A 14,811-nucleotide genomic window follows, 5' to 3' on the forward strand; every position below is an offset into this window, starting at 1 on the left:
AGCTGGGAGATACAAGCCACAACTAAAAGGAATTCAGTGAATTCTGTTTTTTTTTTATAATTCAGTCCAATTTTGTTGAAGACCAGAGAACAGATGAATTATGTCAGCAGACACATTCCCTGGTGCAGCCAGCTTCACTACTTGCTTGTGTAGTATTTTTGCCTTCAGTCTGGTTCTCAGCAAACAAAACACATGATCAGCTGGATCGAGGTCATGTGACTATCTCGGATGCTCAAGAACATTTCACAGTTTGGGCCTAAAAACTCCACATTTGCCTGGCCTGATCTGGTCTACATTGTCCTAAAATTATATTTAATAAAAAAATATTATATATAATTATAAACAATATATATTTTATAAATTACATTATTCTATGTATAAAAGGAGTCATACACCATTCAGCCAGTATGGATGTAACACCCTCAAACACCCTGAAAGCTTAAAGTCAGCCATGTAGTTACTGTAGTTACACTCAAGTGTTGGAGTACTGAGCCAAGACGATGAAAAAACATGTCTCACTTTCCAAACACTTACTTTGGTAGATATTCAGCAGAACCAATCCATTTGTAGACGTCAGTGATAAACCCATTAGGGACATTGAACTGGACTTAGCTGCCTTTTCCTAAGCCAAACCAATAAGCATACCAGCATGCGGTTCAAAGCCACTGATTCTAGCCATCATCATCCATCATCATTCTCCAGGCCCTGGCACTCTCTCCCTGTCTCACTTCCTCTTATCCCAGACACTGGCAGTCTGCAGCAGCCAGGCTCCAACCTTGTTCATCCACCTGGCATATAATACAAGAGGGTGGTGTGATACTGCAACAAAAACTGCCAAAGCAGCTCATCATCCCATCGTCAGTAGCACACACCCAGACCTGAGTAATCTACAGTTGCTGTGAACAAACGATCAGTAGGGATGTAACAATGCAGGATACTGGGTTCATGGTATGATCTTCTGATGATCTTCTGATTGCAGACAAATCATGATTGAAAAAGATCCCGTTCTAAAAGATATATTTTCTCTTATATTCTCTTTATCAAATGATATAATTTTTTTTTTCTGAGAAAGGGTATAGATTGAAAATCAATGCATATATATATATATATATATATATATATATATGTCGAACAAGCAAAGTCAAAAGTGGATAGCACCCTCTGCTGTAGAAAAGGGTGTCATGATTCTTTATTCATCTCACCGATTAGAATTTTTGCATATTTGTATCACAATTTATCTGTCTCACGATATATCTTTACATTCTTAGTGTCTAGTCTATTGAAGAAAAAAAAGGAAATATCTAAATAATTTGCGTAGAAGTTATCAGCTGTTTTTCTGTGGTCTATACTCTGCAGGTAAGTGGATGAACCATCTATAATAGGCGAACATCAACCAATCAGGTCAACAAACTCTCTAACATAGTCAAACTCTTCCCAAATTCAGCAGAAGAGTGAAAACTTCTTTTTTGAAACATGCTTTTCCTTGCTTGCCTTTAGTTGCTATACCTTCCGAGGAAACACGGGATACGTCAGATAGTGAGGAAAGAAGTCAGTGTACAACCCCCAATGTCATTTCTAGGAAAAAAAAACATTGTCTTCTCTTCAGGCCAAGTGACATCCCATGTCGCTCTTTTGCTGTGCTCGTCACGTGTGTCCTTCCATCAAGGGATCTACTGCTGCCTTCTGGGAATTGGCGCCAGATAGCCTAATTCAATAACGTGTGGGGGGAAAAGTGCAGTGGTTGAATCGGTCTTAAGTGTTTGATATCAGTGCTTCATTAGGGTTCAATAAAGACGAGCAGGGAGAAGGCTGCCTTTGATGGCTGGGAGAGTGGCTCATGGGTTCCCCGTCACAGGCAGGCGGGCAGGCAGGCACGCGAGGGCCCTCAGAGGCACTGTGATTAAAGGGACGTGCAGGCTAATGGGGAGCTCATTTGGACCAATCTGCTGTGATAAGCGAGATGGAGGGTGCCGTGATGCTCCAGAGGTGATGGCTTAATCTCTCCGCACATCCACTCTAATACACATTCACACATTTTACTTAAGGTCCCAGCCAAAGGACTGCAGCTGAGACTACACCCTGAGCTGGCCAAATATATTGAACGCTTTCTGATTGCTCTACAGACATGAACACACAGACACAGGTGACAATGAAATGCTGTATGTTGAATCAGTAAGTCTATATTACACACACTTCTGCAAAGAATGACCTCTGCGAGGTTCAGTGTGGGAAATAGACTGAGCTAGTCAACGCATCATGATTTTAAATTAAAAAATTCACTCTCTAGAATTGTTTTTTTTATTTTATTTTTTTATTCAACCAAGACGTACCCAAATTAAACCAGCAGCAGCCAGTGTTGACAGTTACATTCTCCTCATGGCTGAGGAGCAAATGAGACGAGCTGTTTACTATGTGGGCATCTGCACATTTTGGCAAAAGAGTCAGCAATTGGATTTTAATATGCTGTAGAATCTGTGAAATGAGTTGCATCCTAATGCCAAGTGTGCAAATAAACTAAAAACAGCAAAATGTTACAAAAGAAATTCAAATTGAATTTCTGTCACAGTGCCATCAAAACTTTCCTATGATACACTGGGAGGAAATGTCCCTCTCTATAGAGTGTTATAACTAGAGCAGAGTTTTAAACCTCAATACTTTCTTGATACTGACCCAAATGCATCCATAGCTCAGAATATCAAAAATTGTCGGAAAGTACCGGAGGTAACACGGAATGCTTGGCCAGATTTGTAATTTTGAAACATGGATGTGATTATAAGCAAAGGGAATAAGGCAGAAACACAGTTCATAGGTGAAATCTGACAAATTGGACACTGCAGACCAGGTGACGGCCGTGGTGGAGTTGGGGGACATGTTTTGGTTGAAAAGTGGCCATTTTCCACCCTTACACCTACAGTATTTTGGTTTTGTCTCCAGTAAATTGCCACCTCAAGGGATGGCATTCTAATTGAAATGTTGTTTCAGGATGAGGATTCATCATAAATCTTAGTGTTGCTGAGAACAAATTGCACAGCAGGAGGCTGTGGAAGGCAGCATAAATCACCACTGCTGTTCCATAAACTTGACCATTATGCCATCTTTTTTAAATAGTAGCTCTGATGGGATGTGATACCCTACTACATCACAGTTTTTTCCAATTAAAGTGTAACTTATTGTTGTTCTGCTGTTTATTTTTGCCCTTTCGCAGCCATCCTGTACACCTCCTGCATCCTGGTGGGCATATTCATTAACAGCAGCGTGCCAATATTCTTCGAGCTCTTCATCGAGACGGTGTACCCGGTCCCTGAAGGCATCACTTGTGGGGTAGTCACTTTCCTGGGGAACCTGGTCACCGGCCTACTCCTCTTCTTCCTCACCTTTTACTGTACAGGTAAGACATGAGTACTGCATGTATACACTAGAAAGGTGTTTTCACATTCTTCTGCTGAAAGTGGAAAGTTTCTCTGTGCTCACTGAAAATCAGATTTTTAAGGGGCGGGGCCTATGAGCCTGATTTGTGACATCACATATAGTTTGGAAGTCAAACCTGGTCCAGTATGCAAATTATACAAGTGTGAAACTTGAAGCCACCAGTGCACATACACTGAGAATGGACTACAATGAAGAAGAAATTAACAAAATTTCCATATTCATAGATTTTCTAATAAGGCAGAAGGAGTAGATGTCTTGGTGGTGGTGATGGTTTTAATGTGGAGAATTATACTTTCGTTTGCAGAAAATACATATCAGACACACATTATCGTTCCAAACGTACTATTTGTATATATGTTGTAATACATAGAATAGAATAGAATAGAATAGAATAGAAAGCCTTTATTGTCATTATACACAGTACAATTAAATTTAAAGAGCAGCTCCGTAAAAGTGCACACATAATTAGCACGATATAAAAGACTATACAATAAATACAATACAATACAATAAATACATTAGTGCGAGTTTGAGTTTAGTATGGTGACAGCTTTGGGGAGGAAGCTGTCCCTAAGCACAAATAGGGAGAGCTGTGAGCCGCTGCGTCTGTGCGCGCCGCCATCTTGCATCGGTTGTCTTGAGGAGATCTATTTCTTTTGTATTTCTTAATATCTTCAATGAAGAAGTCTAAACCCTCTGAAGATTTTTCTCCATTCAGAAGCTTTCTGCACCCCTGCAGGTTTCTCCTCCTTCCTAAAAGCCACAGGCCCCATTGTTTTCAAAAATCCATTTCAAGCCCTGCAGATGCTGCCGATAAAAGTCGGACAGTAGATAAATAAGGTTACAATGCAATTGACACATTCAGCACAGAGAAAAGAAAAAGAAAAACTCCCTACTGTAATTTAGCTTCCGATTTATCTCTGAGTTGACTGCCTGGCAGAGTTTGATATAATAATTTAGGCCCACAGCAGAGGGGACAGCATGTCATCTGCTTCTCTTCTGCCTCCGCGGCTTTCACAGGAGAAAGCAAAATCAGAAGTAAACCTAGCTCAGTCATCCATGTAAGCGCCTATGTGTGTGTGTGTGTGCTTTTTTTCTGGTCATGTGTTTCCGTTGGTGTCTACTCAGGACCATGTTTTGCTCCATGAGTCCACTGTGATACCTTCCCTCCTGTCTCCGGTTTCATTAACCTTCCCTGTAAGTTTGGTTACATCGCAGCACCAATCAGCTGGAATGATGACTGACTCCTTCTATCCTGTTTGTTTGAGTAAATAAGAGATATATTTTCAGAGCTTCATAAATATTCATGACCTTCACCCACCTCCTCTGCCAAGTCCTTCTGATTGCTAAGATGCCACTGACAGCTGCTACCTGACAACTGTATCTTGGTCCTCTGTGCCGAGTTGTCTAGCCGGTGCAGGTGGATATGATGATGTTTGACCTAAACAGCCGTTTGGCCCAGAGGGCCTCTGGGCCCTGCTAACAAGTACAATAGCCAGCTTGTCTTGTTGAAATCAGCAGGTCTCGAACATTTACATGACACACACCCACATTATGGATTAATCTGTTGATCATATTTCTGACTAAATGATTAATAGTTGGACATATAAAATGCCAGAAAACAATGAAAAGGGCCCATCAAAAGTTGACTTCTTATAATAGTATTATTTGTCCAACCAACACCAACAAATTGATCAACATATTTATAAAAATTGATAAATATTTCGGTGTTATTCATTTTATTGTTTAACCATCTGCATACTAATGTGTCAGCAGTGGGGCTTATGAGCACATTAGTCATTTTATGATACCATTGTGATACTATCGTTTTAGGAGTTGAGGTGGCTCCCAGCTATTTGAAACATGTAACTGTGACACATCTATAGGCTTACAAGTCCTCATTTATGCACCTTCTGTCTCTGTGAGGAAACAATTTAGTTTCCAAAATGTACCTGCTGCTGTCACCATGTTTTTTTTTGTGTGTTGTTGGTACCTAGCTGGATTTTTATAGTAGAGATACTCTGAGTTCCGATTGTTTTCCTGCCAATGTGGCTTGTAAAGAAGAGAAAGTTGCCAGTGACTGCCAACAAGCAGACATTTGGCACATAGTTGGCATCAAACCACAGCAGGGTGAATCAAGAAAGTCATAATATCTTATTTTAGGAAATCAGGTACTGCAAATGCTGTTTTTAAAATTATTCTGTTAGATTTCTTAAAGGTACAGTAAGCAGGATACTCTTATAGTTACATTTAAAATCTTGTTAGACTTGAGGCAAATTGCTGTACTAGTACATCTTCCACTCTACCCTTTCCTACCATAGACCTATTTTTGTTTTGGGGGGGGGGGACAGGGGATCTTTAGAGGGACACAGCAAGTCAAAAGTATATGCTACACTGAGGTGGTATGCATAATCTGAAAGAAAGGAACCTGAAGATTCATTTGAGATGCAGCTCACACGCACTGTGTGTCAAGCTTGCCTTAAAACTGAGCCTGCTACATCCTCTGAAAGACAGTAATGTCAGCCGAGGACGTCGGTGTCCCAGCAGAGTTGAAGAGGGGAAAAATTCACTTGATTTTAGAAACGACTTGAAATAAATGGAATGATTTATTTTAAGAAGGTGGAGCCCTTAAGTGCACCTTTGCTGCAGGACTAAAGCACTCTGCTGCCACCACAGAGAGCTGGTTTCAGGTTTTTTGTCAGGACAATGCTCAACTGGAATACAATGCAGATTCAGGTTTGGCTCAAAATGTTCAACAAGTGGAGTTTGAAGGGTGCCAAGTATTGTAGTTTGAATTGTCTGAACCGGTAGTGTGCCAGTGTGGTGATAAATCAGCAATAGACCAGGTGTGGATAGACAGAGCTTTGGATAGATAGAGCAGCTGCAGGCCAGCACACGCACACACACACACACACACACACACACACTAACGGACTCATAAAGAATACATGATGTATTCTCTGCTCGACACTTCTCTCTGCTGTACTGAAAGATTGACTACTTGGTGTGTGTGTGTGTGTGTGTGTGTGTGTGTGTGTGTGTGTGTGTGTGTGTGTGTGTGTGTGTGTGTGTGTGTGTGCGTGTGCGTGTGTGAGTGTGTGTGCGTGCATCTGAATGTACTGCATGTATTGTGTATAGCTGTGCCCTTTGTGTGTTGCTGCTCCTCTGTGGGTGTGAACGTATGTGCTTGTTTTTGAGTGTACACGTGTGTATACTGTGTGTGTGGTCGGGTTGAAGGGTGACTGATGTGCTGAGATGGATCCTGACAACTTCCCTGCAACAGCCGGAGAGAAGATCAAGCTGAGATGATGGAGCCTTTTGCTGCTCCTTTTCTTTTTACTTCCCACCCTGAAGTCGTCTAATGGTGTATGATGCATCGAAGCTTTCCTGTCAGGAAGCTCTCACTGCTGCAGGCATCGTAATGCGAGCTTGTAGGTAACTAACTAACTGAGTGGTACAATGCCACCGACCATCTATATGGACAAAGTTGTTTAAGTCTACTGCTCCTGCCAGCGATAAATCAGTAGTTCAGCATCCTTTGGTTATCAAACAAGCGAGATGTTTTAGAGCAGGGGTTAGCAACCATTACTTTCACAAGAGCCCTTTTTGCCCAGAAACAACAAAGAAAATCTGTCTGGAGCTGGAGCCTTAAATACAATGCTAATATATACCTAATAAATACAAGTTAGCCAGCACCATTGGTGGTGAAAGCAAACAAATCTGTCCACACATTATTTAATTCTCTATTTTCTTCAGAGAAGTTTCTCTTTCTTTAAACCACAGCTTGCCTAGTTAGGGAGACTTAAGACTAGTAGCTATGGGGCATCCTGATGGCTCACCTGGTAGAGCTGACACCCCATGTACCAAAATGGAGTCCTTGCTGCAGTGCCCATTGGATCGACCCAGTGTGGCTCATTGGTGTGTTTCTGGACAACAATGGAGCACAGTGGCACAGAGGAATAAGATCTAGCAGACAATAATTGTTAATTAGATCAATTCATTACTGGTTCCACTGTTGATAATATTTATATTTATTATTGAATTTCGATCCATTATTTAAATGTTGTTTTTTGTAGCTCTTCAGTGCGGTGTTATAGTTAAGTCATAGAGTAGCCTGGGCTTAACTGACTCTTCTCAGTACAATGAACAGTAAATTGTACTTTAGTCATCAGACTCGCATTGTGTTTTTCACTATCGCCTAGTGCTTCTTATCTTTTTATTAAAGTATTTTTTCAACTGAATCTACAAAATGAACTGTATGAAGATACTGTTTATATTGCTATCATGGTATGAAATAACATATACTGTGGTAGAAGACAGATTTTTACCCACCTCTATTATGAATCGCCCTGAGAGGGAAAACACTGAATTCGTCCATGATGGCTGAACTGAGGTGCACGTTTCCTCTTCTGTTTAGAAATCAGCTGTGTTCTGTTCTCCTGAAGAGATCACTCCTGCGAAGATTAATTTGATTATTATGTAAATTCCCCTCGGAAATATTCTAGTGGGTCGACTCATTACTCTAATTTCCTCTCTGTAGTCCCATAATGGATGTGGCAAATAATATTCAGACTTCAAAAACTGTTAAATTCTGCATGAGCCCATCTTTTTAAAATCCTTTTTACCTCATGATAGTGAAAACTGGCAACCCTGGCCTTTAAATATTTCCATCTATTTCCAGTTTACAGTTCATTTTAGGGTTCTCCTTTCAGCTGCCCACTGCCTCGTTATGCATTCTGAATTATAGCCCCCTTTCCCTGCGAGTGGAGAGGCGTTTATGAATTTACCTCCTTGTCCATTTTAATATCCCATGAGAGGCCCGTCTTGGTTCAGTGAGCCCTGCCTGGCCTCTTGACTCTGTTGTCGTGTTTTAAAAAATCCCACAAGTCCCTGAACCACGTGACTCAGAAACCTCCGGCCCATATATCTGCACTTGTCGCTCTTTTTCAATTTCATCTACTGTGTGTTTGTGTCATTTAGCGCAGTGTATCGGGCGGAATACAAAGCAGCAGAGAGGTATTGTGGAGCAAAAGAGCCTCAAAGGTTTTGTGGTGGAAGAAGAGGAGGAAGGGAAGGAAGGGGAGGGGTGGCGCTGGAGTTTCCGTTCAGCGGTGAGTTGTTAGAGTCTCCTGCATGTGGGGAAGCAGGGATTGTTCAGTAAAGAGAAATAATTGCCACAGTTCTTTAGTCCCAAGAAGTATTTTTTTTTAACTTTCTGCTAAACTTTGCATTCTCGTCTGAAGTGAAAATACCTTTGCAGTCTAACTTTTTCAACCCCCCGTAAAGACTGTAGAGGTGTTTTGAAAAAAACAAACAGCCGTTCTTTGTAGAGCTCCGTCGTTCCTGAGAGAATAAAAGCCCCTTTCCTTTGCTGTTTTTGTAATTTTTAAATCATGAGTGAGAAGCAACATTGACAGAGTAAATGAACAGCGGTGCATTAAGTAGAGTACACACACACACACACACACCCACACACACACACACACACACACACACTTTGGCAGCCATTATAAATAATCTGGCTACTATGAGTGTGCTCAACAACCTGTCGATCCACAGTAAATATTTCCACTCGCTTCATAATGAGAAAGTGGCCGTCATTTTGTGATGGATGATCTTGTTCTTTACGTGAACCCTGTCTATGTATCTTGAGGTGTGACCCTGGTCTTCTCAGACAAAGACTGCAGTCATAAAGGAGAGCTGAGCTGCTTTCATTATAACACTGCATTGACCTCAATTAAGACTGATTAAGGCCATAAGATGTCTGTCGGCCCACGTTCCTGTCTTTGTCTGCAGCATCGATGTGCTGACGGTTGCAGCTACAGTACTAGGCCGTTAATATGATGAACTGTCCTGTGCTCACACTGATGTCCCCTGAATATGATCACACCGTCACAGTGAACCAGTGATCAATTGAATAGTGGTTTGTTGCTGATGTTCAGTTGTTATGGTTCAGTTCAAACTCATTCACTCACTTGAGAATCACTCAGGACGTTGAGTGATCATCGCTTTCTCCTGCCATCTGCTATTTTTGTAACTTTTCTTTGCCAGCGTTGAGTTTTTTCTGCAGGTTTAAACCGTTTAAGACCTTTTAAAGACCTTTAGGAATGCAAGACCTAAGACCTATTTTACATCCATACTGGCAAAACAAGGAAGAGATATGAAAGAAAATCAGTAGATCAGTCAATTTCATTCTATACTTGTTATAGCATGATCAATGCAAACATTTCCCCAAGAAAACATTGGGTGGGTCTGAAAAATGAAACTTCCAAAGCTGTTAATTAATTGTCAAAAGTTTGACCTTTAAGGTGGTTGCCATGGCAACACCATCAGGACCAAAGGGGGAAAAAATGGTAAGATGGAGGGAAAGGAGCAACAAAAAAGAGAATGATGAAAATTAGAAATAATGATAATAATAGTTTACCAGCTCTTTGGGCCCAATTGCCTACAAATATCCACCCCCTTCCTCTTCAACTACTTAATTATCAACCACTTAAATAACTCAACTCACTCATGCAAAGTGCTCCAGCAATCAATATAAAAGCCTAATCATCAAATTAATTAAAACAAGTAAAAACAAGAGGACGCAACAGAGGAACATAATTTATCAAAGGTTTAAAAAAAAAAGTATAGGAAAATTATTAGAAAGATACTAGTGATTCTTGTTAGTCTCAGCTGCTTCAAAGCCAGTAGTCACCTTTAGTTCTAAGCCTGGAGTTTAAAACAAGAATCTGTGGCTGTACGCTGTATTATAGGAAGCTCGAGCAAAATATATCTGCCCTTTAAACGGTGATCATTAAAATCTGATAATCAACTTTAAAGCAAACCAGCAAACTAAGGAGCAAAGCGACTCCTCTCTTCTCTCCTTGCTTTTATCTTGTTTGCTCTAATCTTCTCCCTTCATCCCCGCTCCCCCTCCTCCTCAGTTCTCCTCCATTCAGCCAAACTTTAACTGTGTTTCCTCCAGACTTAGCTACAGCGTGTCCTCAGAGATCAGAGGGGAGCGATTGAGCTGCTTGTCCATTTTTACCACATCACCTGATTGAATTATACAATTACCGAGCTCCCCATTAGCATTCGTTCAAGGTTGCAGGCCCAAACACACACACACACACACACACACACACACACACACACACACACACACACACACACACACACACACACAGACTGTTTGTCTCTAACTTTAAATGGACGAGTCTTTGTTGGATGTACATGTGAGAAAGCGAGACAGAGTTAGATGGAGAAGACAGCAGGTCCGATAAACACAACTCCATTAACCCGCCTCCACGCCGGGTCTCCTGCTGTCCGGCTCACACACTCCTGATTAATGAGGCTGCTTCAGGAGTCTCGACACCTCGCTGCAAACACCCTCACCCAATCTCTCAACTCCCTCCCCTCACTAGCCCCCTCTCCACCTCCCGCCTCCGCCTCAGTGTATCCGTTGCTTTCATCCTCACACCTCTTACCCCACGTTCTTTGTCGCTGTGGAAGCGGTGTGGCATGGAGCACACAAAGGTTAGCCCCTTACAGCCAAAACTCATATTTTACCACAGAGAGGCAGCGCCATGCAGTCCAGGCACCGGCCCTTTTCAGGCATTGATCAGATACTCTCTAGGCCAAGATGGCTGATTGACGACATTATGAAAAGCTGATTGGAATCGAAGTGGAGCCGGTCAGTGTGAGTTGAGACATATTGTGCTGGCAGGGCCCCCAGGGCTCTGCAGCACGTTACGACCTGATTTCTCTATATTTAGTCTGGCTCGTTATCAGGGCCCGAGCAGCTGCCTGCTGCCACCGCATCCTCCATCCTGGCTGAGAAGTTGGCCCTCGCCGCACAGGTCAGCGCAGATTCTGCTTAACGTCGCTCTCCGGCCAAAACACCTCAAACACCTACATGGAGCTGTGCTGGACCAGCTTCACAAGGAGGGCTACTTGATGCATTTAAAAGAAGGAGTTTATTGATTTGGGTTTTGTCAGGACTTGAGTCAAGGTGTGACCGCGTGTTCATGGTTAAAATCTCGAGCGTGTGCTTCACAGAGAAACAGGAAGAAGAGGTTATTTGTCTGTGTGCTGATGGGTTAAGATGCCAACGGTTCAGTGCAGTTGCAAGCTTCCCATCTGCCCTCCAGATTCAGCATTATTGCAAACAGTCAGAGTACCTCTCTTGTGGTTAATGGAGCCTGAACAGAGCAGAGAAAATAGAACACCTCATTCTGCACCAGGTTTAGGTTCAAGTGTAGGTCAATGATAATGGGGAACACTGCCAATACCATTGAATTATTCAGAATCATTATGAAAGACAGCTCAGGAGGCTGTTCTTATTTCCAATATGGTATGTCAGGAATTTTTATTGATTAGCCATGTATCCTCAGTGATACTCATAAATTATTCAATGTCACTTCATACTAACTCTCATTAGGGTTCTGAATCTATGCAGATGACTCATATTTCATTATGAAGGGACACATGGTCATATGTTGTGGTCTGCTGCATAGTGCTTAGGCACTTCTTCCACAGAAAAGAGGGACCAGCCCTATAAACGCCAAGGTCCACCATTGGTCGGTCCTGTGTTGGAGTCTCCCCATTGGTCATTGCTCAAGAGGCTCAAACGGTCCTCAATCATGGTTCCACTCACTGACTGCTGCTCATTCTAAATCCATCTATCTATAGTCTTGGAATACTTTTATCTGAAGACTAAAGACTTCTGTTCCTGCTACATATAAGTTCTCTTTTACATCAAGGTTTTTAAGATATGAGTCGAAACAATTTGACCAAAGTTTATCACTTTGACCATACAGTCCAACCATATTCTAGGCTTTGACCTAGTCTTGTTTTCTAGGTGATAGTATCTGCAACAGCCAGTATGTGCATGCATCCTCAAATGATTTCATCTGCTGTATAATTTATTTTATTGTATTTTATGTCTGTTTACACTACAAAAGGAAAGGAGCTGAATGTAAATCAAACAATAGTGGAGTCAGTTTTTACCCACTCAAGTGTCTTTGAGCTGGACAGTGAAACGTCTACCTGAGCCACCCAATGTATCATGTTCTGGATATGCGCTGAACAGTCCGACCGCTTACAGCCTAACTCAAATGTGTCTGTTTCTCTCTCCTTCTCCTTTATGCAGACCTGTCGTGGTTGAACTGGTGTCTCACCGGCTCCTGTCTCTTCAGCCTCGTCCTCATCCTCTTCTTCAGGGAGTCGTACGACCGCCTCTACCTGGACGTCTTCGTCTCTGTGTGACACCGCCGGGAACAAAAACAACTTCATGATAAAGGACTGAATCGTTATTCTTGCACAACCAAGAGGAGAAAAGGGAGAGGAAGGGAAAGTAGAAAGCCCACACTTTTTTAGGATTTTAAGATGTAAATGTATATATTGGTATACAGTGGTGATGGATTTCTGTTGTATGGCTGCCGAGAGAACCAAGAAGTGACTCTACACCAATGTTTACTCTTATAAGTGACACGATGCCACAGGACTGTTCATTACCTATTTTTATTTGTCAGTCTTTTTGTTTGTAAACAAACCTGTGAACGGTTTAATTCTCTTAACCAGGCACGGCACGATGGACTGTTAATAGTTGTTGTTTACAGATTATATAATATTTAAAGTTCTGCGTCGCCCCGTGCGGCTGCTCGGTTCCCCTTCTTTGACAGTGTCTCAATTAACTCGACGTTGACTCAAAGCTTACAAGACGGATTCTGCGCTGACTCTGGATCAGCATCAGGGTGTCGGCCCCCCCAACCCACGAACAAGGAAGTAGAGAGTGATAACAGGACAGCTTCATCAGCCAATCAGCAGGCCTGGCTGTGCTGAGTCGGGGCTAAATGAGTGACCTCTCAATGTTTTAGTGCTGCTCCGAACCCCCGTCTGGGGAGGCTTAACTGGCCCGACACTGTTACGTGACCTGTGATACTGCCTGTCATTGAGAGGCAGGTACTTATATATTATGTTTTATTGCCCTCTCAAGACGAATATTATGCAAAAATGATCCACCAGATTCGTGATTGGATGCTGGCCAGAGACGTGGGCCGGGACTGGATAAACCTGCGCTTGTGTTCACCCACCAATGAACTGTTTATGTGAAAGAAGCTGAGTCATCTGAATTGTTTCAACCTTCACATTTCAGAAGTTGTTCAGCCTATTTATGGTTAATTGTGTCAATTTCTGGGAGCATTTTAATCTAACTAAATAATGTTAGTTTGTTTTTTACAGTTTTTTTAAAATTGTTTTCCTCTGTAGCCTGCCAGTATTTATTGGAAATGTCTCAACACTAACACAGTTAACACTTTGTTTCACTGAAACAGGATGTTTTGGGATGATTTTTCAACCCCTGCTGAGGCACACTGAGGGAGATTATTTAATTCTACAGAGATGAGGATTACGTTGCGTGATTGCCAAGCTGCTCCTCCTCCAAAGCACCAGCAGGTGTCTCTGCGCCAACTGAGAGTTTACTGACAAAAACAAAAACCTGAAGGGAAAAGGAAGTTACGATTATCTTGGATTCCTTGACTAATAAAACTGGAGCTGTGACAAAAAAGAACCAGCTCCAGATCTGGAGGGAGATAAATACAATGAAACACACCAAGGCAAATGAAAAACATCTGTCACTTTCAGACAATTTTTTTCTTCTCTTAGTGTCCTTGTCTCTGCATAAGCTATAAGAAGTGTTTTAATGTGTTTTCCTCTGGGGATTCGAAGAGGCTTTATAATGTTTTTCCTGGTGCTTTTTATTTTATTTTTTACTCTCCTTGTACAGAAAAGGTTGTCTTTTACCTTTTGACGTGTTGCCTTAATTGCCCAGTGCAGTGCGTTCAGCCTCCCTCTCTTCCACACTGTGACTATATTATCTGTATATATTGTTGGAGGTCATGTTCTTCTGTTCCAGAGCACACACTCTGTGGTTTCCTGGGCTTTGGGTTATAAATGTCCTTGTTTTGTGTAAAGGAAAAAGTACAAATGTGACAGTTTCCAGCACCTTATTAAAATAAAACTTTTAAGAATAACACTGCTGTTGTTATTAAGCTAATGAAGGATAGTTTAATATCATTGTGATTCCAAAGTTTGGAAGTTTGTGATGTTTGTTTTTTTATGGCCACTATCCTTCAACTTGTTTGACATTTCCTTGTTCCTATATTAGTGGTCTCCTACATTTCCATCAGAGCCTTTCAGTGAGGGCATTACCCTGCCCCCATTGCTCAGAGGTGTGTGTATATCCTACACTGTTCACCCAGTGTGCACACACACCTCAGACACTCCCAAAGCTAAAAGTCCTTTGCTTTTACCTCGTAGTTACTCTCATGTCAAGTGTTTTTGAGTACAGAGCCTACACAATAGTAATGTTTTACTGTCCAAATGTGCGTCTTGCTTAAG

The 14,811-nt window shown here is 41.8% G+C and overlaps 1 protein-coding gene across 1 annotated transcript in view; it reads left to right on the forward strand.

Annotated features, from left to right (window-relative positions):
- The window catches only part of slc49a4 (solute carrier family 49 member 4), a 45,973-nt gene extending 31,529 nt beyond the window's left edge, over positions 1-14,444 (forward strand). The window contains exons 8-9 of the mRNA XM_051404321.1: positions 3,206-3,388; positions 12,563-14,444. Of these exons, the coding sequence (XP_051260281.1) occupies positions 3,206-3,388; positions 12,563-12,678 (299 nt within the window). The 3' untranslated portion in view covers positions 12,679-14,444. The remainder of the gene's footprint in view (positions 1-3,205; positions 3,389-12,562) is intronic.
- The last annotated feature ends 367 nt before the right edge of the window (positions 14,445-14,811 follow it).

This window comes from Dicentrarchus labrax, unplaced genomic scaffold (assembly GCF_905237075.1).
Source record: "Dicentrarchus labrax unplaced genomic scaffold, dlabrax2021, whole genome shotgun sequence".
In the NCBI taxonomy this organism is placed as follows: Eukaryota; Metazoa; Chordata; class Actinopteri; family Moronidae; genus Dicentrarchus; species Dicentrarchus labrax.